The sequence below is a fragment of the Pan paniscus genome, chromosome 13, assembly GCF_029289425.2.
Source record: "Pan paniscus chromosome 13, NHGRI_mPanPan1-v2.0_pri, whole genome shotgun sequence".
In the NCBI taxonomy this organism is placed as follows: Eukaryota; Metazoa; Chordata; class Mammalia; order Primates; family Hominidae; genus Pan; species Pan paniscus.
Genome location: NC_073262.2, coordinates 78,745,001 through 78,770,727, shown reverse-complemented (window position 1 = coordinate 78,770,727; position 25,727 = coordinate 78,745,001). Strand labels below are relative to the sequence as shown.

At 52.0% G+C, this 25,727-nt stretch overlaps 3 protein-coding genes across 3 annotated transcripts; 1 reads left to right on the top strand and 2 right to left on the bottom strand.

The window, feature by feature from the left end:
• Positions 1-691: 691 nt before the first annotated feature.
• Positions 692-3,380, bottom strand: HOXD12 (homeobox D12). Its single transcript, XM_003815542.5, has 2 exons — positions 2,800-3,380; positions 692-2,653 (listed from the first exon to the last, which is right to left on the bottom strand). Exons 1-2 carry the CDS (start codon positions 3,371-3,373, stop codon positions 2,415-2,417), a joined length of 813 nt encoding a protein of 270 aa, XP_003815590.2. The 5' UTR covers positions 3,374-3,380; the 3' UTR covers positions 692-2,414.
• Positions 3,381-7,253: 3,873 nt separating this feature from the next.
• HOXD13 (homeobox D13) lies at positions 7,254-10,474 on the bottom strand. The gene is made up of 2 exons (XM_034953843.3): positions 9,524-10,474; positions 7,254-8,717 (listed from the first exon to the last, which is right to left on the bottom strand). Exons 1-2 carry the CDS (start codon positions 10,302-10,304, stop codon positions 8,467-8,469), a joined length of 1,032 nt encoding a protein of 343 aa, XP_034809734.1. The 5' UTR covers positions 10,305-10,474; the 3' UTR covers positions 7,254-8,466.
• Positions 10,475-18,166: 7,692 nt separating this feature from the next.
• EVX2 (even-skipped homeobox 2) lies at positions 18,167-25,691 on the top strand. The gene is made up of 3 exons (XM_034953841.4): positions 18,167-19,809; positions 20,710-20,981; positions 22,321-25,691. Exons 1-3 carry the CDS (start codon positions 19,383-19,385, stop codon positions 23,050-23,052), a joined length of 1,431 nt encoding a protein of 476 aa, XP_034809732.1. The 5' UTR covers positions 18,167-19,382; the 3' UTR covers positions 23,053-25,691.
• Positions 25,692-25,727: the final 36 nt, after the last annotated feature.

Genomic DNA, 25,727 nt, shown 5'->3' with positions numbered 1-25,727 from the left:
TCAATTATACACCAAATTTGCTTCTGGGAAGGGGAGTTGAAATGTTGAATATTCAGTGTTAGTGATTTAGTGGTTTTGCTAATTCTTCCTCTAGCTAAAAGCTAGTTTCCACCTCCACCAGCTAGGAGCTGGGGTTTGCAAGAAAATGAGTAGCAAGCAGGCCCTGACTTTCCTGGACTAAGCTAGAGGTTCAGATGGACTAGGGAGTTTTGAGGCCCCATTTCCCAAGGGAGTCTGCTGGGTGCCTGGTAAACCTGCTGGTATCAAGGATTTAGCAGGACATAGCCGGTTCCAGAGAAGTCAGACCAAAACTCGGTGGAGACAGATGTTTTGTTTTGACATCTGAAGAACCTCAAATCTTTACAGACCCCGAATACCAGCAAGCTTTAAAATTTGAGAATTTAGGCTAAGTGTGGAAGTCCCAGCTTGCAACAAACTGAGAGTCCCCTTAATGTGTGAGACACACTCAGATCTGCCATGGTCCTTCCCTTTTGGATATTCCAAACATATTTGGTTCGTAGGCTTTTACACACCATTTCCTGACTGCCTCGGAAGCCATTTTCTCATTTAACGAACAGTCAACACCCGCGGTGAAACAACAACCAGAAAAGAAAAATGAATTTGGTGGCCTGAAAAACATTAAGGTGGAATCCAAAACATTTTGAAAAATTGACTTCAGCCCCTTGACAGCTTGGCTCAGACCTGGATATTTATTTTCACTCAAAACATTTGTATATATTGTGTCTGATATATACAAGCTACTGTTTTTGACAAAATCAAAACAAAACATGCATGATAACTATTAGATAGCCTAGAAAATGAAATTAGTTTAAATATCAACTGAAGTCAGTTGGGCTAAGGCTCAGGGCTCTCTGTGAGGGGCCCACTCCAGGTTTAGGGCCAGGTCCTCCACTGAAAAGAAATCACTGGACTTTGGGAAGGAATCCTGAATCCTTGAGTTGTTGTGCATCGTGCTAGGAATTGCAAAGGAGGAGTGCTACATGTCAGAAGGAGAGGGAGAAGAGGCAGGGATAGTGGAATGAGCTGGCAGGGGGAGGCTTGGTTCACTGAGATTAAGGCGGGACACTCCAGTACACCCAGAACAACTCCACCTGGCATTTGGGAACCCCTGCCTCCATGAGGCAAGGCTGGCAGGGCCCAGGGCCTTAAAGTCTCCACTGGGACAGGCCAGACATGCCTCAGAAGGGGCACAGTAGCTGAGCCTCTGGTAGAGTTGGCAGATGGTAGAGACGGTGAGAGGAACTTCTGGTCCTCTTTGCTTTGTCAAGAGCAGCTAGCAGGGCAGAGAATCTAAGAGACTTCCTTCCCCTCCCCTTGACTCTTGAGAAGGCCTATCCTTATGGGGTTCCATTAAGGTAATTGAAGAAAGAAAGATGCACCAACACCTTTACTCACCTCAACTGGAAAGCCATATTTACAGTTGGAGTGCAGTACCCCTCCTCCTCTTATTCACTCCCTTCTCCTCCCCTGGATATTTTTCCCTCCTCCCTGTGCAACAGAGCTTCAAAGCAGACCAACAGCTCCTTTCACCAGAGCTAGGCTCTGGGGATCCAGTTACAGGGTTCATAGGCCTGGCCTAGGCATGTTTGAGAAGGTGGGAGTAGGGCAATGTTTGCCAGTCTTGTCTGGAGATGGCACTTGTCTGGAGCCCCAGTCTCTCTCATCCCATCTCAGGAAACGAAGGTTCCACCGTATTCTACCCAGCTGGAAATAGGCCAGCCTATTTCGCATTTCTCATTTCGAGATATCTCCAAGTTTACCCCACTACCCAGCCCCTCCCCTTCCCTCCCTTTTCCTCCCAAAGTCTGCAGATCTAGTGTGGCTTTTGTCCTCTCAAATCAGCCAGAGCAGACAGGAGGGTGGAGGGTGGATGGTGCCCTTTCCTTTCTCCAGAGTGAAGATCCTGGCCTTGCCACAAAGGGCTTCTGCTGCAGAGACCTAATTGTACCCACAGTCCTTTCCATTCCCTCAGGAGGCCTTCCACTCTGAGCCCTAACTAGGCGACTGCTATACGCTGAAGGGGCTGGAGAGAGGGGGAAAGGGAGAACGAATTGGGTGGAAACAGAAAAATCCAGGTACCAGGGAGCAAGAATGAGCGGTGGGTGCAAATGCCCCAGCCAGGAGCAAGGAGAGTTGGCCTCAGTCCCCCAACGTGGAAGCCTTAAGGCCAGCCAGAGTTGCACTGGTACTTCCGCACGTTTCTCACGGGCTTCTCAGGGACTGAGGAAAGCAAGGAGGCCCAGCTGGCCTGGTCTGTAAATCTCTTGGTGGCTTCTGGGACCAGCAGAGAAGGAACCGAAGGAAAAGCCTTAGCCTTAGCCCCAGATCCCCCTCCCCAAACAAGGCCTCTGTCCAAAAGGGCAGATCCAACCCGGCCCTGGCCACGCGCGCAGCTAGTAGAGCGCCAGCGCCTGCTCCCGAAGCAACACGCGCTTCTTCTTCATACGCCTGTTCTGGAACCAGATTTTGACTTGCTGGTCGCTGAGGTTCAGCCTATTGGACAATTCCTTGCGTTTCTGCCTGTTGATGAATTCGTTGACGAGGAATTCGTTCTCCAACTCCGCAATCTGCTGCTTCGTGTAGGGTTTCCGCTTCTTGCGGGCCCTCCCCGGGGCCGCCCCCCACGGCAGGCCTGCAACACAGCCCCAACCCACGTCAACCCAGCCCGTACTCTGTCTATTGCCCGCCCCCAGGCTGTTCACCTCCCCTTACACTCTCCCTTGAACCCCACCTCCCATCCCGGCCCAAACCGGCCCGGGGAGCATGGGCACCGTTTACCGTCGGGCAGTGAAGGTCGCAGGCAAGAGGCAACGCCCGCCGCCTGCACTGTCATGTTCAAGTTGAGCGGGCCCTTGGTGTCGTCCTTGAAGCCAGGGGCGCAGGGAGCCCCCTGGATCAGGGTCGTGGAGCCCGGCGTGGCACGACCCACACCAGCGTAGTCATACTTGGCCGCTTTGAGAGCAGCCACTGCAGGAGCCAGGCTAGACTCGGGGGCGAAGGACGGCCGGGTACGACCGCGCTCCTCTGGCCCAGCGGCCGCTTCGGGCGCATAGAACTTAGCCTGCTCTTCGGGTCCGTCCTTGGCTGTTGGGGGCTGCAGGCCGAGAGGCCCGGAGCCAGCCAGGTAGGGCTGCGTGAAGCCGCCGAAGGCAGTGGCGCCCGCAGGCTGCGCGGGGGCGCAGGAGGCGGGCGTGGTGGCCCAGGGCAGCGCGCCGCGCGGGTAGGAGATAGGGGGAAGTGCGGCCAGCTGGCCGCCATTCGGCCGCAGGTTGGAGAAGTAGAAAGAGTCTGGCGACTGCAGATTCAGAAGCGAGCCCACATAGCCCGCTCTGTAGAGACTGCGCTCACACATCTCCAACAAAGGGCTTCGGCTGCGCTCGCAACAGTATTTAGTTACAACCGGGAATAAGAGGACAGGCTCAGACGATTGGACGAAACTTTGCCTGCAGGTTCTTCAAAGCCGGTCATTTCAGCACCGCCTACATCCCCCCGACCCGTTTTCCCCCCCTTCAGAGTATTATGATAACACCCGCAATGTTCGATGGCGAAGGACGAGGCTGCCAGCAGAGCCAAATCATGTTGAGCGAAGACTAACTGTCTGCGGGTTTCCAGGCCCGGCTTCAGCAGCTGGGGACATCGGGCAAGAGGGTGACTCTGCCCAAGTGTCCCCTGGGACTCTTCTTGGTCGTGATTGGCTTTGCGATTCGTTTTCCGCAGGCTTTCTGGGCCCGGCTTGCTTCTACCGGCTTTAAGTTGCAGCGGAGGCATTTTCCATTAACCGGCGCCTCTCGACTTATCCGGAGAGGGCGCGGTCCGGCGGCACCAGGAGCTCTGTCCCTTGGCCTGAGCAATGTCACTTTTACCCCAATCACTCCCACAGAGAGGGTTTCTCCAGAGACCTCTGCCCGAGGATCTGGCAGCAAAGACCCATTCGCTACTTGAGCCCTCAGTCCCAGGCCGCAGACACAAAAAGGGCATCACAAACTACCCAATTTTGGGATCCAGGAAGGAGGCCACACTATTTCTGGTTTGTGTCCCCATGGCTAAGAACTCTGATCATAGGGAAATTGCCATAAAGGTCCATGGAGAATGTCCGCCAGGGAACCCATCAGCTCGATCCACCAATCGTGGCCAAAGGCTACATTCCTTTTATCTTCAGGAGTCCCCTCCAGGACTACACACTGCAAACCAGAACTCCGAGGTGTCCCCATCCACCAAGTGGAGGGCAAAGCAGGACGAACTCCCCCGACTGGGTGTGGAAAGGTGTGGAAAGGCAGAAGAGCCAGAGCCACCTGGCCGGGGAACAGCGGGCGTTCGGAGGTAGCTGGCTAGCAGAGTTCCTTGCCTCAGCGCCCCCAGGGGTGCCGGGGATAGGGAGTTCACGGGTCTGACAAACAGGGAAGTGGGAAAGGCAGCAGTTCTTAGCCGGGAGCGGTGTGCTCAGACCCCGCAGCTGGCCCTCTTGCCTAGTCCGGCCAGAGGACTAGGGGTCCTCCCCTCCTGCCTCTGATCCCAAGACCCTGGGAGACCCCGTGACCGGCGCCAGTCTCAGCCTGCAGCAGGACCCTCGGTCTCCGAGCCAAGCTGGAATTGGTTAGATCGCGGGCTCCCGCACTGAGACCACACAGGCGCCGCCGGAGGGCAAGACTGACCGCCGCGCTGCCACTTTATTGTGTGAGTTATGGCGACCAATTGGGTGGCTCTGGGGAACGCAATCGGCCTCTTCCTCCTGCTCTGGTTGGGGGGAGAGAGGGAGTGAGGACGTGGGGGTGGGGACGTCTGGGGCTCCTCTGGCTCTGCCAGAGAGTTTCCTTAGGAGCCCAGGCATAGAGACTCACTCGCTCTCGTCCTGTCTTGGGAGGTGGGGGCAAGCACAAACTGCAATCCCAGTTCCTAGATACTTAAGGGAATACAAGCCTCAGATCCCTAAGAGCTCTTATTTTGGGGAACCCATCCTATTTTCGAGGAGCTGCAGCTTCGTTACTCCCGAAAGCTCCAGCTCCAGGGGTCCCTGCAGTCTCTCCTCACGTTTCAGTGCACGACGATTCCTCGTTATTTCCAAGCCGAGGGGTGTCTCTTTCGGACCTTTAGGCAGCCCTACAACAGCTGTTTGCGCCTCAGGACTAAAGGCATAAAAGAACTAAGTGAAAAACAGGAAAAACAAGAACAACTAGGTTCCCTCCATTGCTCCTTGGGCAGTCTTCCCACTTCATCCCCCGGGTTTATGACTTTCGAGGTCTGGCAGGCAAAGTCTTATGCGAGCTGGGGACCCGGATCGAGGGAGGGTCGGGGTGGAAAGTAGTGGCGGGAGGTGGCTTGGCTGGTGATTGAGAAAATGGAACAGGATTTGGCTGAGGAGCGAATAGAGAGCTCTGCCAATGCCGCCCAACGCCCAGGAGATGGCGAGCGCGCTCCATGCCTATCGGGGCGCAGCCGCACGGTCAAGATCAACAGTGAAGGGCGGTGCGGCCGCCCTGGGGTCGCCAGCCCGCGCGGTCACAGCCCGCTTTCAGACGCAGCCTAGCGCCTCCGAAAGCCGGAGATCTTGGCGGCAAGGCCGCCCCTGACAGCGGAGCCAGAGGGACCCAGGGGGCTGCCAGAGGCGGGGAAGCACTGCAGTCGCCCCTTTGTCTGACCGTGGGTCCCGGCTCCAATGCTTCCTTCGCCTCTTGAATCACGCGACACGGGGACCTCGTTCCCCCACCCGCGGCGCTAAAAACCTGCCGGGTTTCTGAGGAGTTCTCCTGCCGCCTGTCTCCAACCGAAGGAAAGGCCTCTCTCCAAGCCACCTTAGCCTTCCGGGCTCCCCGAGGGCCTCCCTCCCAGTGCCTGGGCCACTTACCAGTTCCTCTCCTCCCTCTGCAATTTGGAATATAAAGGGAATGCATATGAATAACAAAGCCTTCTTCGTTATTGATTTAGCCCTCAATCCAAATACCTCCAGAGAGCGTTTGAGCACAGTTTTAAGCTTCAGCAAACCTACCATTTCTCCAAGGCGGGGGGAGGGGGGGAAGTGACATGCAAACTAGAGATGAAAGGAAAACCTCGAGGCAATCTCCCCTACCCACGATGGGAAACCCGAGAAATAGACACGGGAAATGGAGTGAAACTCCGGAGTGTGGGACTCACAAAAAATGGAGGGGAAGTTGGCGATGAGGAGAAAGGAAAAATGGTGCCCGTTTCTGATGAAAACACATCTTTTGAGAAAAACCACAAAAACGGTAACGACCCTTCCCGAAGTGTAAGGTGGGGGATGGTGTGGCCCCTTGTACACGGGTTATTTCTTCTGCAGAGATTGAATCGCGATCATACCTCTCTGTTTCTCTGTCTCTGTCCCTCCCCCTCAAAAACGAAGTTAGCTGTCCACGGTCGGCAGTAAGATTTGAAAGAAATCAAGCTGGGACAGGGAAAACGAAAGTAGCTCCAAGTCTTAGCTCTCTGCGTTTTCTCTCTCAAAGTCATGAGGGAGCCCTCCCACCAGGAGAGTTTGCACACTAAGTGAGGTTTTAAATATCACTACGTAACTTACACACGAAAACGTTAGCAACCACTGAGTTGATTGTGTGGGGAGCTAACCATGAGGAGTCATCCAGTTCCTCACCGGCCATTTCCCTGAGTGGCAAAAAGGCCTCAAACAGAAAATTCTAGTGCCTAAAAATTGCGTCTGAAAGTTTAGGTTTTATGTTTTCAGTTGTCAACTGCTCTGTGCAGACTGCCCGGAGAAGGCGATATGGGATAAGCTTGAAATGTTTCTTTTTCGATTGCCAAATATGGGTATGTCTTTCTAATTTCAAGACCTTCCTAGTCCAGATGTTTATAATGGTCTTTCTAGGTTGAAAATTTTCAAGTGAGTAAGTTTTTCTATGCACAGGCATACAAATACATATGGATTAAAAAATAAATAGAACTATATAAATAAATTGACAATACTGAAAGGAAAGTAAAATTTTATTGTCTTTTGAGCTGGCCTGGTATAAAATAAAATATCATTTAAAACACTGTAAATGATATTCTCATTTTAAAACATCACTACTTATGTTAAAGTCGTGGGCAAAAGGGAGGGAGGGGGCCAAAAGTGGAGAGCATGAAGGTTCCAGAAACCAGAATTAGTGTTGAGTTTCCTTCATCTATAGAGAACATAATTGTGTTCAAGATACCAAGATTTTGTAATAAATACGAATCGTTTCAAGAAGAAACACAAACTTGAAAAAATAAAACAAATGTATAAGGACTCAGAAGAAACAAAAGAGTTCTGTTTATTGGCATCTCCCTAGGAGTAAAAAGTGATTTTTAAATGTCTGAAGCACTGCCCATGTATCCCAGCTCACAGACATTGCATTTACAAAAATAATCTCTCAATTGTATAAATATGCAGCACTTTAAAAGTAATTATTTATCATCACTTTCAGAAACATCATTATTTTTCTTCTTGGACCTTGGAACTTCACATTTTTCATATTTGTTAGATGCTTTACAGCTCCATGCGAGGCCCCCTTGTTTAGACAGTCAAGTTCTTCATTGGGTTCTGTATGTAAGTTCCCACCCATGGCCACATTGATTCAGCCTCTTTTTGAGGATTGAGGAGATGACCACAATCCCAGACCCATAGATCCAAGGCCAAGAAAAGGAGGTGCATTTATGCCATCCGCGGGTCACTCTACTGATTGCAGCCATTTAAATGTCTGCATTGAGAGCTCAAGAAATGAAGGCATCCACGATCCATGAGGACACATGAGTTTCAAATTAAAGATTATGAAAACACAAACCTACAAAGTGTTAAAAACAAACAATTAAAACAGCAAGTGAAACACCCAAAGTTGGAAAGATTGTCTTCATTTCAATATTGATACAAACCCTATTTAATAAGGTGGCCACTTTTAAAGCCATCACAGTACCTTCAGCCTCCTGTTTTTAGACTTTCCTGGTGACCCCAGAGCACTGCCTGCCTTTCCACTTGCCTCAGGGCAACTGCTGAGAGCTAATGATTCAATTACCTAATTACAGGATATGAACGACTGAAAACCATTCTGTCCTAAAGGATTATGAAGATAATCAGTGCTGGGAACGAACAAATAAAGTAATTTTTTTAAAAAACCCTTAAATCAGAATGGCACTTCTGAAGTTCATTGGGGGCGGATTATTAAAAAATACTTCAAGTCCCTTTATACTGGCCTGGAGGGAGAAACAAAACATTAAAAACAGATATTTTTAAAACCCTAGGCAAGAACAAAACCAATAATAAACAAGTAAAAATCAGAACTACAAAGTCAGGTTGGGCAGCAGAAGGTTTTAGAGCCAGATCAGGGGAAGAGAGAAAAACAATTCACAAAATTTGCCACCATTGGCAGGGGGTGGGGGGAATTAAATACATATTCAAGTCTTTCCAAAGGCCTTTTGGAGACAACCGAATGGCTTCTAAGCTGTCTGTGGCCAACCTGGACCACATCAGGAGACAGTATCTTTGAGCTTGGAGACAATTTTCTTGTCCTTCACTCTTCGGTTCTGAAACCAAATGGTCACTTGTCTCTCAGATAGGTTCGTAGCAGCCGAGATACGCCGCCGCTTGTCCTTGTTAATGAACTTGTTAATGGCATACTCGTTCTCCAGTTCTTTGAGCTGCAGTTTGGTGTAAGGCACTCTCTTCTTCCTCCCTCTTCGGTAGACGCACATGTCCGGCTGATTTAGAGCCACATCCCCTGATACAAACAAAAGCACAAGAAAAATTAGGCTGGGATATTTGGAGCACCTAGCTGAGGACTGTGTGTGTGTGTGTGTGTGTGTGTGTGTGTGTTTGCAGGGGTGCAGGAAATTTTTTAAAAATGCCATGCTGTTTGGTCTTTATTATGTACATAGACATAACACTTACCTGTTATTAAAGAAGGATTATTTGCACTTAACAACAATGGTTAATTTGATTGATTATCATAGTTTCTCAAACCGGCATCTTAACAAGCTTGCAATTTTATGGTGTGGTTATTGGGCACGTTCATGAGGACAGTTTCTGCAAATGTCGGTTGTATAAAAACAAACTTACATACATAGACACATACCAACTCAGGTCTTTTGCTCAAATTTTGATTTCCCGCGTTCCTATGTTAGGAGTTCGTGGGCTTGATCTAACAAGCCTTAGTAGTCATCTTGGGGCAGTGATGTCTTTGAAAATGGGGGGACCCAACTCTGTCAGGTTTCTTAGGGAAAAGGTCTCTTTAGGAGAAAAGGGAGAGGCCCAAGGAAAGGGCACGCAGAGACTCTCAACTTTAGGAGAAAAACGTGTCTGCGCTGCACACAGGAAAGAAAGGGCAGTGACGGAGGCAGTTGAAATCAGAGGAGGAATTTACAGATTTCACACGAACTGGACAAATTTCCACTGGGTTAACCCTGGTCAGGTGTGGAGCACAGGCACAACTCCCACTCCCAAGTAGGAGCGCATACTCTTAGTCCTTTCTTTTCTCCTTCTCTCTCCCCCTCCCTCGTGTCGGTCCCTTTTCTCCATCGCCCCTACCTGGAAAGGACGATTTCCAAAAGTGGGACCCCTGTGGCTGGTCCTTGGTGCAGTACACCTGGCTGTTCCACCCGTTAGCCAGCGTCCAGGACTGGTACCCCTCCATGGAGATGTAGGCCTCGTGCCGAGGCTCCCCGGAGCCGAAAGTGGACACCATGTCGATATAGCCGGGCACGTGCTGGTAAGGGCTCGTATAGCCCTGGTAGAAGGATACCTCCTTGGCTCGCGCTGGCACCTCGTTGGTCGGTACGCTGCTGCTCGCCAGGCCTGACACGTCCATGTACTTCTCCACGGGAAAGCCTCCCAGCGAGGCGTGCGGCGATGACTTGAGCGCATTCTGCTGTAAGCCCACGCCGTGCGACATACGGCAGCTGTAGTAGCCGTTGCCGAAGTGGTAGCCGTAGCCCAGCGCTGGAGCGCTCGGGGGCGCTGCAGCGGCCGCTGCAGGCGTGGGTGCTGGGCACTCTTTGGCTAGGGGAGCCTCCGGGCGCGCCGCCACAACGGCAGAAGAGGACGACGACGAGGAAGAGCCCGTGCGCTCAGAGGTCCCGGGGTACGCAAAGCCGGAGGCTGCCGCTGCCGCCGCCGCAGCCGCCGCCGCCGCCGCCGCCGCCCGCCCCGAATGCGTCCCGGCGAACACAGGCGCGGAGAGAAAGCCGCGGCACTGGCCTGACGCCGCCGCCGCCGCCACCGAGGAGGAGGAGGAAGAGGCCGGGGCGCCACCGGCGCCCCCGCCGTCTGCCCGCAGCCCGTCCATGTCCCAGCTCCCGGCGCGGCTCATGGCCCGGCCTGGCCCGGCCCCGGCCCTGGCCCTGGCCCCGCGCAGGACACCATGGCGCGGCGCGCCTCCTCCCTCCTCTCCTTTCTCTCTGGTTCGCTCGCTCCCGCCCTCTTCCTCTAGCCCTCTCTCCCTCTGTGAGCCTCCCGCCTCCGGCCCGCCCGCCCTCCAACAGGTTAGCTCATCGCGGGACGTTTATAAAAACGAAGTTCAGGTTGGGAGGGGGCCTGGGCCGGTCTGGGGGCCGCCTCCCGCCCCGAGGGCGCCCGCCGGGGGCGTGCCATTGGCTGCGCGCGGCCACGTGGGGGTAGGGACGCGGGGGAGCCTGGCTCCCGGCCCAGGCCTGGCTGGACCCACCCACTCCGGCCCCCACCCCTCTCCTGCCCCTTGCAGGGTCCACCTCCCATTCCCGCCGTCCCCCCCGACCCAGGCGTACGCGCTGCAGCCACCCCCACGAGTTGATTGCGCGACGGCCCATCCCAGGCCCTGTCTGCGACTGAGGCGGGCGCCAAGGCCTGCGCCTTGTCTCGGCAACCGCTGTTTTTGCCACCTCTCCTCGGCTCCCCGAGTTGCACAGCAAAATGAAGACGAAGGACAGAGACGATCAGAATGATGTGAAAACAGGCCCATTTTTTATCCTGTTGCTGAATCCCTCAGTTAGTCGACTTCTAGACCCTAAATCCGAGTGAGCTAATTTGCCCTACCTTGTGCACTGGTACCCGGCAAAGGCATTTCACACAGGTAAGAGGCATTGGAGCAGACCCTTCCTATACACACACGCTGTCCGTTCGGAAAATGCCCACGAAGCGCCCTTGGGGCTGGCGGCAGAGACTTAAACAGATGAAAGACAGGCATCCGCGCAGTGAGCCTGACAATCTGTCCCAGAAAGAAAAGTCCATGGATGCCTACTCAACGCTATTCGCCTCTACTCTTGGGCCAGCCGGGAGTCGCTTCCGACCTGGGCCTCTCAGCTCCAGCGGGTCCTTCTTCGACCCGCAGAAAGACCCTGAGAACGGCGCCGGGGGAGAAAGCCACTCAGCCTCCCACCGTGAAACTTCTGTGTCTCTCCAGCAGCCGACCGGCCTCGCATTTTGCAGTCACCACCCACTCCCGCCCGTTCCTCACACCAAATTAATTGAAAACTTTACTTTCCCAGGGACCTTTGTTTCGCTTCCTTTTCCAAGCTGCCAACTGCAGAGAACTGAGAGGGGCAAATTAAGAGGGCGCTTGTTCCAAGCAAATTCGGATTTTGTGATAGGAGCAGCCCAGAGAAACGGTCTGACTTCAAGGGGTTAGGTGGGCTCAGGGCAGTGCTGGTGGGGCTAGGTCCAGCTCTGGAACCAAGCTGCCAGGGTGTTAGGGATTACAGCCCTATCCCTCATCATCCCTTTCTGTTGCTCCTCAGCCTCAGAGCTCCAGCCCACCATCCCTCAATCTCAGCAACTAATGGGGCACCAATGAGAGTCCTGCTGTGACTTTGGGGCTCTGCCTTAGGAACAATATTAGATCCAATGAGCCCAGGGTTCTGGGGGTGGATATGGGATCCTTCAGAACCCATTTGGTTCTGTGGCATGCACTGCCCAAGCCAGCCCATCTCCAAGAAAATCACTCCCCTAAGCCTGTGATTGGTGAAAGCTTGTCACCCAGCACCACTGTTCCCCGACCAAAGATGCCCTGAGTAAGATGAGGAAGAGAGCTAGGGAGGCCCTCCTTGGCCTGGCCTGGCATTTCAGGGTGGGCTGCTGGTGTTAGGAGTGTTGACATGCAAAACGCAGTAACCATAAAAGGCTCAAATAAAGGGGAAAGTTATGAGAAGGGTGTTGGAAAGGAAAAGCAAGAGAATTCGTTTCATCTTTTTGAAGTTCTAGACATGTTCATGATCAAATTTGAGATGGGAGGGGCCTGAATTTACAGGAAATCATAGGGAATAGAAGTTTGCTGATGAGAAAATTTTTTTCACTATTTGGGAAAAGAAGGCAAAAGTCAGCAATGAAAGTTCAACCAGCATTTTAAAAAGGCCAACTGTGGCGAGGCGACAGGATTGCTAACTTTTAAAGAGGGTTTGGCTGGGTCTTTATGAAACAATTTTGGTACCAAACCACCAACCATGGGCCACCATGAAATGCTTTTATTTTCCCTTTGTCTCATTTTTTCTTCCTCAGACAGAGAAAACAGGAAGATAGTTTTAACTTTTTATGACTCCAAAAAACAAATTCGTTGAAATATTTCTAAGATATAACTAGAACCAACAAACTTTCAGTCTCTTAAAATTAAATATCCCTGTGGTTTTGTGCCTTGGGCTTCTGCTTCATTTTCTCACTGATAAGTACATTTTAATGATCAATTATGTGTTTAACAATAAAGTAAAATGAAAATGGGAAGAATGTGTCAAGTTTTGTTGATTTCAAGCAGCCCATCACTTCTGGCTAAATTTTCCATTCAGCAAATTAAGTTGTGCAGGAGTGGGAGAAAAATCTGAATTACTATTCAGGTTGAAAGGGATTTCTCAATGGTGGCTCTGCTTCCAAAAGCCCTGTGGGACCCTCTCAGAGCAGGGCAAAAGGTTTCTCTGTCCATCCTAATGGTTGTTCAGAAGCCAGGAAGATTTTGAATTAGGAGCTTTGCCCCTTGATATCCTGCTGCTGAACCTGCTTCCAGCATAGCCTTTGGGGTCCCAGCCCTGTGGGAGGGCTTTGCCCTGAGGAAAGGGGGTCTGACTTTGTCCACTTGGGCTCCCAAGCCCAGCACCTCTGGACAAATGCTACTGGCTCCTAGGGCTGTGGTTGAGTACAAGGCAAAGTCAGGGCTGCTTTGTTTATGAACTAATGAGACACATAGTTTACAAGCCAGGGATGCCAGGTAGAGGAGGAATTTTGAGGCTGAATTTGCAGAAACATTTCATTCAGGTTTAAACTTACTGGGAATCAGTTTCTTTAGGTGGCCAGGAGCACGGACCAAGCCTTGTGTTTGTGTGTGGGTGCATTATGCAGGAGTTTTTAACAACAGAAATAGGCTTTGTTAAGTGAAAATCCTTGGAGACTACACATGTCTCCAAACGTGTGTCTTCTTCAGTGAAACCAGTTTTGCCGCTGTTCCTGATTTTGGTGAAAAACTCAGGATGACCCTTTGGTGCCCAAAGTCCCACTGTACTCTCCCACCACTTGCTCCTCTTCCTCCTTTTCTTCCAGAGGCATCCTTTTAAAGCATCAGTGCTGTTCTGGAAGTCATATTCTCTCCTTTCATCCTAGTAGATGATGTTTCAAATTTTGCTCTTGTCCTGGTTTGGGGGAACGGGCAGATACAGGCTGTGATTTAGATTTATTGAAGTTGCTCTGCTTGCCAAGACAGCAATGAGCTCAATTAACCACATAATCAGTGGCCATTAAGGCTAGGATCACAGGATTCTATCAGAGTGGGGTCCTGGGGACTCCTTTGAAAGCACTTGTCTTGATGGCCAAGATCAGGAAGTGCAGGACACCCTCCTAATTAACTTGTAAGAAGCCAAATATTCGGTGTAGAAATAGAGTCTTAATTCCAAAGTAAAATCTTAAGTCTAGCAGAAGTGGCTGGACAGTGTTCTTAACCAAATCTGTGTTCTGCCAACTTTGGAGCTAATTTTCCCTCTCCAGGCAACACCCAGTTTTACTCAGCCTGGAGATATCAAAAGAAACAACAACAACAACAACAACAACAAACCAAACCTAGTGTGAAAAAAGGGGACCCTAGCAACAGCTAGACAGTGGAAGCCACATTTGAGTACTTTCTACCTTTGAGACATATTCCGTTTGGGTTTCACAACACGATTAGGCTTTATCAAATGAAAATCGTTTGCAGCAACAACAGTTCCAAACCCCCTCCAAATCAGAAACATTATTTGGTGGAACCAGGTTTGCCTCATGCAGGACAGCGGGCCCTTCTTTGGGATGGAGAGAACTTCTCCAGCCTTGGAGAAAATTAAACACAGTGAGGATTCTTTCCTTTGAAGAGAAGCACTAATCTCACTGTGAAAGGGACGCAGGAGGGTGGGGCAGGAGCCAGAGGCCCAGAGCAACTTGTTGCCTTTTTTTGGAAAATAAAAGCTGGGACCCTAATTTGCTGAAGTTTTATCCGACATTTCAAGGTGAGGGGTTGTCCTTGGAATACACTTCCCTAGCAAAACTATTGGGAAGTCCAGTAAATTCTCACTCTGTCGGTAGCTTGAGATAAAAGAAAATGTCTGTCTACCTACCTATCTCCATTCCGCAGAGTCCATTGTCTCTATGGGGAATCCACATTGTCCTTACCGGCAGGGCAAAGGGATGAAGGTGAGGAAAGTGCCCAAGCACGAAGGGGGAGCCGAGAGGGAGGCGGAGGGGCAGTGTTCGGCTCCACTTCCCGGCCCGGCGGCGCGCAGTTCCCCACGCCTGGCGCTAGATGTCCCTGCAAGTTTTCCCGTGGCGTCTGAGGGCACAGGAACTCGAGGCAGGCGATGGGTCTGCGTAGACCGAGCCCAGGAAGAAAGTATCCCCCAACTCCCGCACCACGACCTTCCTCCGTGGGGAGCGGGATTGCGACGGGAGAGGGAGGAGGAAAGACAGAAGCAACCGGAGAGACCCGGAAGGGACCGAGAGCTAGAAGCTGGCCTGCCGAGGGCTCGAAATCCGAGTCTTCCCTTATGCAGCGAAACCTGCACCCGTGGAAACCGCACTTCGCCTAAAGACAGGGAGCCCGAGGCTCGAAGCCCAGGCTTTCGCGGTCCTACTGTCCCACTGCACCCTGCAGCCCCAGCTCTCGAGCAAGCATGCGTCCCAAGGCGGGCCCGCAAGTTGTCGGCCCCAATTGTCCGCAGCCCCCCGCGTAAGAGGAGAGCCAGGCTCCGGCAGCGGCAGACGCGGGGCTTCGCTGCAGCTACGGCTTTACCGGCGCCCCTCCCCTCGGGCAGCCCGGACAGATTTTTATTACCTGCAGTCATAGGCCAAAAGTATTTACCACTTCACCTCAGAGGACCCGCTGCTGCTCAAGAAACAAATATTTAGTCTGGAAGCCGAACCAAAAAATTAGGCCTCGTCAAAGTCATTACTCCTTTAGAACAAAAAGGGCTTTTCAGTCCATGCGAAGGAAGTCCTTCCTGTACTCCCCACCCCATCTTAAAAATTTCTGCCAAAGCATGCGGGCTTGGGTTGGATTCTTGTTTTATCTAGTGGGTTCTGTACCTTGGTAGTGGGTAAGAGGCCTTGACGGTCACAGAGGCTGCATCAAACCACCCGGAACATTTGACAGGCCTGTTCCCAGCCTTGGCCTTCACATTCTGGGAGACGTGCAAGTTTGGGTATTTCATCAAAAAGCATCAACAGGGAGGGGCGCGGTGGCTCACGCCTATAATCCCAGCACTTTGGAGGTAGGAGTTCGAGACCAGCCCGGCCAACTTGGTGAAATCCTGTCTCTACTAAAACTACAAAAATTAGCCGGGCGTGGTGGCGTATGCCTGTAATCCCAGCTGCTCAGGAGGCTGAGGCAGGAAAATCGCTTGAACCCGGGAGGCGGAGGTTGCGGTGAGCTGAGATCTTGCCATTGCACTCCAGCCTGGGCAACAGAGCGAGACTCTGTCTCAAAAACAAACAGACAAACAAACAAACAAAACAAACAAAAACCACCACCAACAACAACTACAACAAAATACACACACAAATCAACAGAACTGCACTCTTCTTACTACCGTCTATATAGGTTCAATGTTTTTGAGGTAGGCCTGTATTTACATAAGGCATATGCAAAATGAGAGAATTAACCTAAAAAATGCTGCCCAAGGCTTTAAACAACACTTTTGACTTTATCATCGGAGATAAGTTTAAGTCACAAGTCCCTGAACCCCTCTGGCTCATAATCTCTGGAAAAGGGATAATAGTTTAAATCTCACAGAGTTACTGTGAACCTTAGCTGAGATAACATGTAAAAAGCACTTGGAATGGCAAAGTAAGAGTTTCGTATAAGTTAGCCAATATTACTACTAGTGGGAGTGGAATCTCTAAATAAATTAAGGGACATTAAATATTGGAATGGAATGGTCACTGTACCTCATGAAACATTATTGCCTGCTACACCCAGTTTAGTGGAAACATTATAGGTGTCTTTTACTGTGAGTAGTTTCGCTGACACGGTCTCTGACATGTTTTTTGTAATAAACGTGCTAGAAATGCACTATCAGTGTCATTTAAAAGGTGCAAAAATAGTTTCCAAAGCCACTAATGAATGAAGGTGCTGCTGAGAAATAGTGTTTTCCCTTTCGACAGACTGAGGTCCGGTTTGGCGCAGCCTTTGGGACCAGAGGCGTCGGGTCCCAGAGGAAGGGAAGATGTGGGAGAGCCTCGGGCTGAGTGATAGAGGAAGGGGTCGTCAGTCCTCACCTTAGTCCCCAGTGACTGCCTCTCCGACTTGAAAACCAACTCACAGCAGCCGAAACCGCGAGGAAAACAGATGGGGGCGCCAAACGACAGCAATAAAGGCATCCACGGATTTCCACTCAAGCAGTGCCTCGGTTCACCCACACTCCCGCCAGGGTCTCGCACCACTCCCATCCCCACCACCCCAGCACGACCCGAGCCTGAACCAAGGTGTCCCATTCAGTCCCTGGAGCAAGCGAGGACTGGGTAGGGGGACCCTTCCTGGGTCACAGGGGCAGCGACTCTCAGGCATGGTAGAATTGGGCATCCGGGCTGCGGAGCAGGGAGGGAGCAGGTGGGGGCGTTGGCAGGGCTGGGCTCCCACCGCGCTGGTGGCCCCAAAGCCGGCGCAATGAGAACTCAGGGAGCTCGGAGCTGGGTGGCCAATGGGGCAGGGGCAGAGGTGGACGCTGGGTCAAGTCCCAGTCCCGGTGCGCTGGATGCCCACTCTGCGTTCCCTGCCTGTTCCCCGTTCCCCCAGGCACCGCCTGCCTATCGAGCTTTCCGTTTATTACCTTAAAGATGTGGAATTGATTTTCTAAGCAAAGCTTGCGTTGTTGAAATAAGTTGGCGCCGAGGGGAACAGAAGATAAACTTTTGGCATTGACTATATGTGTGTATATATGTATATAAATATACTTCACACCTCGCTTCCCCTTACATTCCTGACGCGCCCCCAACGGGTCTAAGGTTAAAAGGAAAGCGCCAAGAGCCATAGACGAATAGATCTCGAGCTTGCCCCCTAACACACCCCAATGTTCTGGGTGTGTCGGGAGAAAGAAGACGGGGCCCTGGTTGGGGTTCGGATTGAGGCTAAATGCGGGGATGCAGGACCCGCGCCCAGCGCCCAGATTGTCAGGGTCTCTCAGCCGCTTCAGAAGCTCACGGGCGGACCTCCGCGTCCCATCCCCGTCCTCCCTCGCCTCCGCCAGTGTCCGTGAATCTCTCTCCGGCTGGGCCGTTGGCGGGCGGGCACAGTGCTTGGAGGGTCAGGGAAGGGTGGGCGCAACCGCGGGAGATGAGGAGCGGCCTGGAGTGAAGATTGATCTTCGTTAAAATGGTTGCCACCGGCGTCATTATGACTATCAAAGTTATCGCCAAGAGGCTCAGCCGCCAAGCCCAGGCCGCAGAGAGCTGCTGTAAGGGCTGTTCGGCGACTCTCTGCGCCCGGACCGAACGCTGGGAATACCTGTGGCCGCAGGTAAGGGGCTGGGGTTGATGAGGGGAGGAAAGAGAGAAGGAAGAAAAGCAAAGGGGAAGGGAGGGCAGCGGGGAGGTAGGGGAAGAAGGCTGTCTCCTCTTTCCTCTTTTGACCTCGAAATCCAGCGCCTTTGCCGCAAATAATTCTATTTGAGGAGGGAGGGGAAAATCTGGCAACCTGAGAGTGGATTCGGAGCGCCCGTATGGCGCTGTAAATCTCCACTGTGTTTAAAGTTAGCTGTCGAATTCTGCTATCAAATCGTCCAGCCTAGTTCGTTTCCCCTCAGGAAAATGCGTAGGCGAGAAGGCTTTCTATCAGCAGGATTATAAAAGTAAAAAACCGGGGACTTCGAGTTCAGATCTCACTCTGCAAACGGTGTTAGAAAATCAGAGAGGACCTAATGATTTCCGTTTGGAGGCGCGGGCCCAATGCACCTCCGCGGCCACGTAGCAAGAAAGCGCTTTCAAAACTCTAGGATATTTCTATTTCTCTCTCTCTCTCTCTCTCTCTCTCTCTCTCTCTCTCTCACTCCGTCTCCCTCTCCCTCTCTCTCTCCCTCTCTCCCTCTCTTCCTCTCTCTCTCTCTCCCGGGGTGGGAGGAGAGCATTTAGGCTGAGGTGAAGAAATAGGGAGGGAAAGAACTCCGGCGTCCTATTCGTTAAATAAAATACATATTTGGTTCTGAAATCCGAAAGATAAGTAATCCAGACAGGAGAGGCGCAAGGTCTTCTCCTTACGCAACTCTTCCTGCATCCTCCCCCTTATCTCCCCCTACTTATGCCCCCAGCTTGTAAATGGTAAAAAAAAAAAAAAAAAAAAAACCTTCCCGAGGACCTACTCTGGAAAGTCAAACCATTATCTATTATTTAATACGTATCTGTGTCCAAGGAAAAATGAAGAAGGCGCTGCATGATTAGGACCTAAGGGGCAACCTAGCAAACTGAGAGCGTAATGATGCCCCTAAATGAAGGGGGAAATGTGCCGCGGCGCGCTCTATTAATCAGACTGTCAATTTCACCCCCGAGGCCAAACCCCCGGGCGAGCAGAACTGGCTCGGAGCGGGCAAAGGACCGGAGCCTTCCTCCTCACTTGTCTCTTCTCGCCTCCTACCTGGATCTATTTGTCTGCTCTGAAGCTGCCTTCATTACCCACTGACAGGAGCGTGTATTTATTTGCTTATAAACCTGTTACAATAAATGATTATTCGAACAGCGTCATTCGTACCTTAATGACGAGCGGGCGCTACTTTTTGATGAATGACATCTCGGGCTTGGAAGGATGTATGGGTCATTTTGACCAGTCATTCCCTCGCTCTGGCATCCCACAATTTTTCCGCCTCCCTCCGAAAGCGATAATAATATTTAGAGGCGTTCGCTGGGGCTGAATGAGAATTAGCCCTAGGCGCAGCCTATCATTAGGACGGGACAGCAGGGCCACTGTGACATTTTTAAGAAAGCTGAGATGATGGAAAGAATAAGAAAAGAGATGATTCTGATGGAGAGAGGGCTGCACAGCCCTACGGCGGGCAAGAGATTCTCCAATTTGTCCGACTCGGCTGGCAATGCTGTGCTCGAGGCCCTGGAAAATTCGCAGCACCCGGCTCGCCTAAGCCCGCGCCTGCCGTCTGCCCCACTGCACAGCGCTCTGGGAGAACTCCCTGCCAAGGGCAAATTCGAAATAGACACTTTGTTCAACCTGCAGCACACGGGCAGCGAAAGCACCGTCTCCTCCGAAATCTCCTCCGCCGCCGAGAGCCGCAAGAAGCCGGGCCATTATTCAGAGGCGGCCGCTGAGGCCGACATGAGCAGCGACGTGGAGGTGGGCTGCTCCGCGCTTCGCTCCCCCGGGGGCCTCGGCGCCGCTCAGCTTAAGGAAAACAATGGCAAAGGTAACCGCGCCGGCCGCACCGCGCTCTCCAGTCCCATCCTCTTTGCTCCTCCGCGGCCCCCGCCAGCCCTTCCCGGTGCCTTTGCCCCTCTCAGACCCTCCACAAGCAAGCTACACCGAGCTAGCACGGGCGGGGGCGGGACGCATGTCTGGGACCGTGCCTTCCAGTTCTGCTCCTTGAGCTTTCCCGCGAGGCTCAGGCCTGCGGAGCCTGGAACACCAGGCCCACCCGCCCTCGCTCCTGAGTCCGAGAAAATGTTTCTGCGCTCGTGTCTAAGAGCCCGAGCGAGCCGGTAGACCCCTAGTCAGCAGCCGAGTTGCTTTTGGGAAAGGTACCCTGGGCAACTACTCTGAACTCCCCTGCCCCTGTGCCCTCAGGGCTGGAGGGGGCATTCTTCTGGGTAAGTCGGAGGAAGCCTCGCCGGCGTCTCTGCTTAGGTCAGCGGGAGAAAGAGTTGAAAAGTAGATTTCACCCCCTATTGGCTTGGGTTTGAGCTACTGCTGTGTTGGAACTCTTAAAATATTTGAAACCCCGAAGACTCAGATAAAGGTTAGAGGCCGTATAAAAAGCTGCCCTGCGGTCTCCAGACCATGGGAGACCCAGAGCTTCCCAAACTGCGCCCAGAGGTAGGCATTTTCCCTCGGCCACTTTTCCTCCTTGGTTGAAAATTTCTAATTATTAAAAAAGAAACCTCCTAATTCCGTTTCTATTATTTGCTTATGAAGGGCTCCCCAAACTTTATTGATTCCATTAACGGCAGCAATTTGTAAGCATGACAGACCCCATCAATTCCGGCAGCGACTCTCCTTCCTGACGGGGCTTCCCCGATCCGCGCGCAGCACCAGCGCCGGGCTGTTGGTCCTACAGCCACTCATGCGCTGTTGGTCGTTTGTTTGCCAGGGTACGCAGAGAGCGGCTCGGCTGCCGGCACCACGACGTCGGCGTCGGGCTCAGGCCTCGGAAGCCTGCATGGAGGCAGCGGAGGCAGCGGCGGGAGCGCGGCGCTGGGTGGCTCCGGCTCTGGCGCGGATCAAGTGCGGCGCTACCGTACGGCGTTCACCCGCGAGCAGATCGCGCGCCTGGAGAAGGAGTTCTACCGGGAGAACTATGTGTCGCGGCCCCGCCGGTGCGAGCTGGCCGCGGCACTCAACCTGCCCGAAACCACCATCAAGGTATCAATTCCAGTGCATGCCTGCTCTGGCCTCCCTGGGGGCATCTGGGTTGATTGTTTCTTTTTCCCCTTTCCCCTTTCTGGGTGGCTAGATTTAGCTAAGTGTCTGGAAATCCGCGGGGGGTAGTCACCAAAGGAATTGGCTTATTTATTTCCCGGCCACCGAATCCGAACGGTTGTCCGGCCTGACGGATCTAAGAAGGCCCCCGAATGGTGACTCCAATGCTGAAAGCACTCGCCCCTGCTCCATTGTGCCCAACGCCTGGCCAGATGCCCCCTCGCCCATACCCACGGCCCCACTTTCCCCTAGGCGGCAAGCCCAGTTGGTCTTTGTTCCTCAAGCAGGAACCAGAGGTGAAACTTTTCATTTGCTCTTGAGCTTGGAGATTTATTTTCCGCATAAATCGTTACACGGAGAAAAGGATACTGTATCTTTAAAATCGATTGGTTTGAGACAGTAGTTTCCTGAACATTTTCCTCTTGGGCAACGAAAAAAGGGCAACCTCCTGCGGGGAAAAATGCAACGAAATTGTTCTTATTTATATATAACTTTAGGTTATTAATTTTATTATACGTCTGGGAGAGATAGCCGGGAGGTTAGGCGATTTGGTGAGCCCTTCATGGAGCGTTCGACACTGCAGAAAAAAGAAAAAATCTCCACGGGGTAGGGGAGGAGTGTGGAAGTCTCCCTCTGGTTTGATCGGGCTTTCTTTAATTTAGAGTTGTGACGAATGATGTCTTTATTAGATAGTGTTGGGAGGGGTGGAAACGTCCCCTTCCCCGTTTATGGAGACATTGCTCTACCCACTCATTTAAGGCAAACGATTCCAACAAAATCATCCCTTCAATATCAAAATCGGACCCGTGCCCCTAGGGGCAGGTCCTTGCAGTTTGGAGGGCTCAAGACTTCGCGCGGCGACCTCTCAGAAAAGCTGAGCGGCAGCCTCTCTTCAAAGGCTGCCCAGAATCCCCGTACAAATCCTGGGATTGAGAGACGGGTGCTCAGCGAGACCGGCACTGGTGGGTGGCGGGAGGGAGAGGAAAGGTTGGACTGGGACAAAAAAGTGCAGCAAGAAGTAAGGGAATAAAAGCCTGAGGAGCAGCAGCAGCCGGACGAGGGGGAGAGGACCCTCTTCGTTGAGGACGGTGTGCCCACGGCGGTCCACACACTGCCGTCCACACTTTCCCAGCTGGGAGAGCACAGGGTACTCGGGGTTCGGCTTGGTCGGAGAGAAGTAGGCCAAGCCATTCAGAGGTCCGGGAGGGGCAGAGGTCCTGGGACAGGAGCTGGGAACACGGGGCGCTCCCTAACCCAGGCTGCGGCGCGTCTCTCCCCGCAGGTGTGGTTCCAGAACCGGCGCATGAAGGACAAGCGGCAGCGCCTGGCCATGTCCTGGCCGCACCCAGCCGACCCCAGCTTCTACACCTACATGATGACGCACGCGGCCGCCACCGGAAGCCTGCCCTACCCCTTCCACTCGCACGTGCCGCTGCACTACTACCCGCACGTGGGCGTCACGGCGGCGGCGGCCGCGGCTGCAGCCTCAGGCGCGGCGGCCGCGGCTTCGTCGCCCTTCGCTACTTCCATCCGGCCACTGGACACCTTCCGCGCCCTCTCGCACCCCTACTCTCGGCCGGAGCTGCTGTGTAGCTTCCGCCACCCTGGTCTCTACCAGGCTCCCGCGGCCGCCGCGGGGCTCAACAGCGCGGCCTCTGCCGCGGCAGCCGCGGCAGCCGCAGCGGCTGCGGCCTCCTCGGCGGCGGCGGCCGGCGCGCCCCCCAGCGGCGGCTCTGCACCCTGCTCGTGCCTCAGTTGCCACAGCAGTCAGTCGGCGGCGGCAGCCGCGGCAGCAGCTGCCGCAGCCCTGGGTTCCCGGGGTGGCGGTGGCGGGGGTGGTGGTGGTGGCGGCGGCGGCGGCGGGGGCGCAGGGGCCGGGGGAGGCTCGGACTTCGGCTGCAGCGCGGCGGCGCCGCGTTCCGAGAGCGGCTTCCTGCCCTACTCGGCCGCGGTGCTTAGTAAGACGGCCGTGAGCCCGCCGGACCAGAGGGACGAGGCTCCGCTCACCAGATAACTACGTCGCCACCGCCAGGGGGCCGCGCCCGCCGCTCTGAGTGTGCCCGGGAGTCCCCTGTGCGCCCCCTGAGCCCTCCGCGCGTTGCCCGCTGCTGCCGCTGCCGCCAGGGGGCGCCCCGGGGTGCGGGAGGCCGAAGGGAACCTGCTCCGAATTGGGGGAGAAGGAGCAGGCGCAAAAGCCTGGCGGGCATCCCCCTAAATTATTTCTATTTTTGTATTTGCCACCCAGCCGTCTGCCCTTCTCTCTCTTTTCTGGCTCCCGGGACCCACTTTCCACCTCTGTCCTGAGCGATTGGTTTCCCAAAGACCAACCCCTCGCCCCCTAAGCTAGTCCTGGCTGTGCACTCTCAGGTCCGGGTTGCTTGGCTGAACCGCGTGGCCCGAAGCAACGGAGAACCACAACAAAGACAGAGGGGGATGCTGTGCGCTGGTGCTTGGGGGCGGGGGAGGAGTCGCCCCGGAGGTTTCTCGCTGCTGCTGTTTTTCTTCCTTCCTTTTCTTTCAACGAGGGTGGGGGAGGTGGCAAACGTTCTTTCAGCCTGAGCTTATTAGGGACCCTGCCGGAAGAGTGCGGGAGAACGGAGGTCTGATAAGGCCGGGAGGACGGATGGAGAGCGTGGGCAGCGGTGGTTGTTTGTGAGATTGTTTACTACGTTCAGGAGCAAGGCGGGTAGGGCTGTGGCCGCCTTCCCCGGGAAGGACAAAGCCGAGGTGCTGGAAGGGGTGGCCGTTGCGCCGCCTCCTTTTCGGTCCAACACCTTTCTCTCTTTTTGATCTTTGGTTTCAGTGCCGATGGAATGGAAGCATCTTGCATATTTTATGCAAAAAGTGATGGCAAAAGAGGTTGCCAAGGCCAGGGAAGGGAAAGGAAGGGAGTTGGGGTAGGGGTAAGACTGATAGATCGCTGTAGTATTTGGAGAGGCGTTTTCAGCTCAGTTTTCCAACTACCGGGTTCCACTCGATCTGGGAAATACTTGAATCTCTAGATAATATTATCCTAAAGCATTTCCTCAAACACTTTTCTAAGTTAGAACTCTCTATGTCCCTCGTCCCCTTCTCTCCTCGCTTTCCTTTTCCTCGGGTGAAATGGTTCTTGGCATATTTCTCACGCATGTCTATTGCGCCTTCGCCTCTGCAAAGCCACCGCTGGGTTGCTGAGACCCGCTCTGCCAACCCGGCTACTGGAGGGGTTTCCTTGAACTTGAAGAAAGGTACATCAAAACCCACTAGTGTTAACTGCCACGTCAAGTTTGATGCTAATAATGTGCAGATTATGACGAAAATTGCCAATCATGCTCTCTGATGGACCTCCTTTGAATGTGGAATTGGAGAAAAGTTCCCCGCACGGAGACCTGCTGTCAAGTACTAACAACCCGCTAAGGGAAGTCATTAGGAGAGACGGATAAGAGACTCGGTACATAAAACATTGTTCTTGGTGCATAGAATGTATGTTATTTAATGTTATCTCTGTTACCTGAAGTGATTTCGCAGAAGAAAGCCACGTTCTTATCATCTCAATTGCCAATTTTCATTTTGGTAACTTGGACGCCCTGGGTAGACTTTTCTCTGTTAAGTTGATATTCCACCAATGTGAACAGCCTCATTAAATCAAGCCCAGATATTTCCATAATGCTCCCCGCAGAGCCACTTCGCTCCTCACATAATGAGATTTTCTGAAGAGTTGAAGCCCTAAAATAACTTGCTAGTGCATGTTTAGGCCCAGCGAAGTGGGTATGTGTGTGTACGTGTATTAAAATGTAGGTAGGCTACCTACATGTGTTTGTGTATGTGTATATATATGTATATGTATGTATATGCATATATATATCCGTGCTCTTAAACAAATACATATGTAAGAGATACACACGTATTCATGTATACATACACATTGGCACTATTTTCTGTGGTTTATTTCAAATTTGTGTCCTGACATCATATTGTTATTTTAAAGACACTGGATTTTAAAATATCATTTCCTAAATATAGGCTTTCAGTAAACTTTTGAAAGAATTAGTTTTCCAGGAGAAATTATTTCCATCAAATGGAAAATACATAAAGGGGAAACAGTATTTCGAAGTTCCTGGGGTCTATTAAAATATTACCATAAAATATTAGAGAACTTTCCAATGAAATAGCAATGATCTAAAACTTAAGTTTTTGTTTTTGTTTTTAAAAACATGAGACTACTTATGTAAAATATTGATTATACCAGCTCTTATTCACTGAGTTTACGTTTTTAAAAATATTAATATATAATTTAAGGCTAAATAAAATAAACCAAAATATGGTACCCTTTATCAGCTTTACCTATTTAGATTGTTAAAGTCCTTTGTTATGATCAGCTAACAGATGTATATAAGGTACTTTAGGCAGTAATGTTTACATTTCCCCAAAAATATATATATGATTGATGAGAACGCTGGTTGGTGAAATTAACATAAATTCATCATTTGTTAGGTCCATTGGATCTGGTTATTATATTGAAATAAAATTGTAAATAAAGTCTTCATGCTTTAAATATTGCTGGATGTATGAACTCACTGTAAGATATTTTACAAATGTGCAATAATTATAAAGCTTTGTATATTATGTTATTTATTGTGTTTGGTCATGTAAAATAAATGTTATTTAAATCAAGGCAATTTTATTTGTTTAAGAGATTGCAAAATGGTT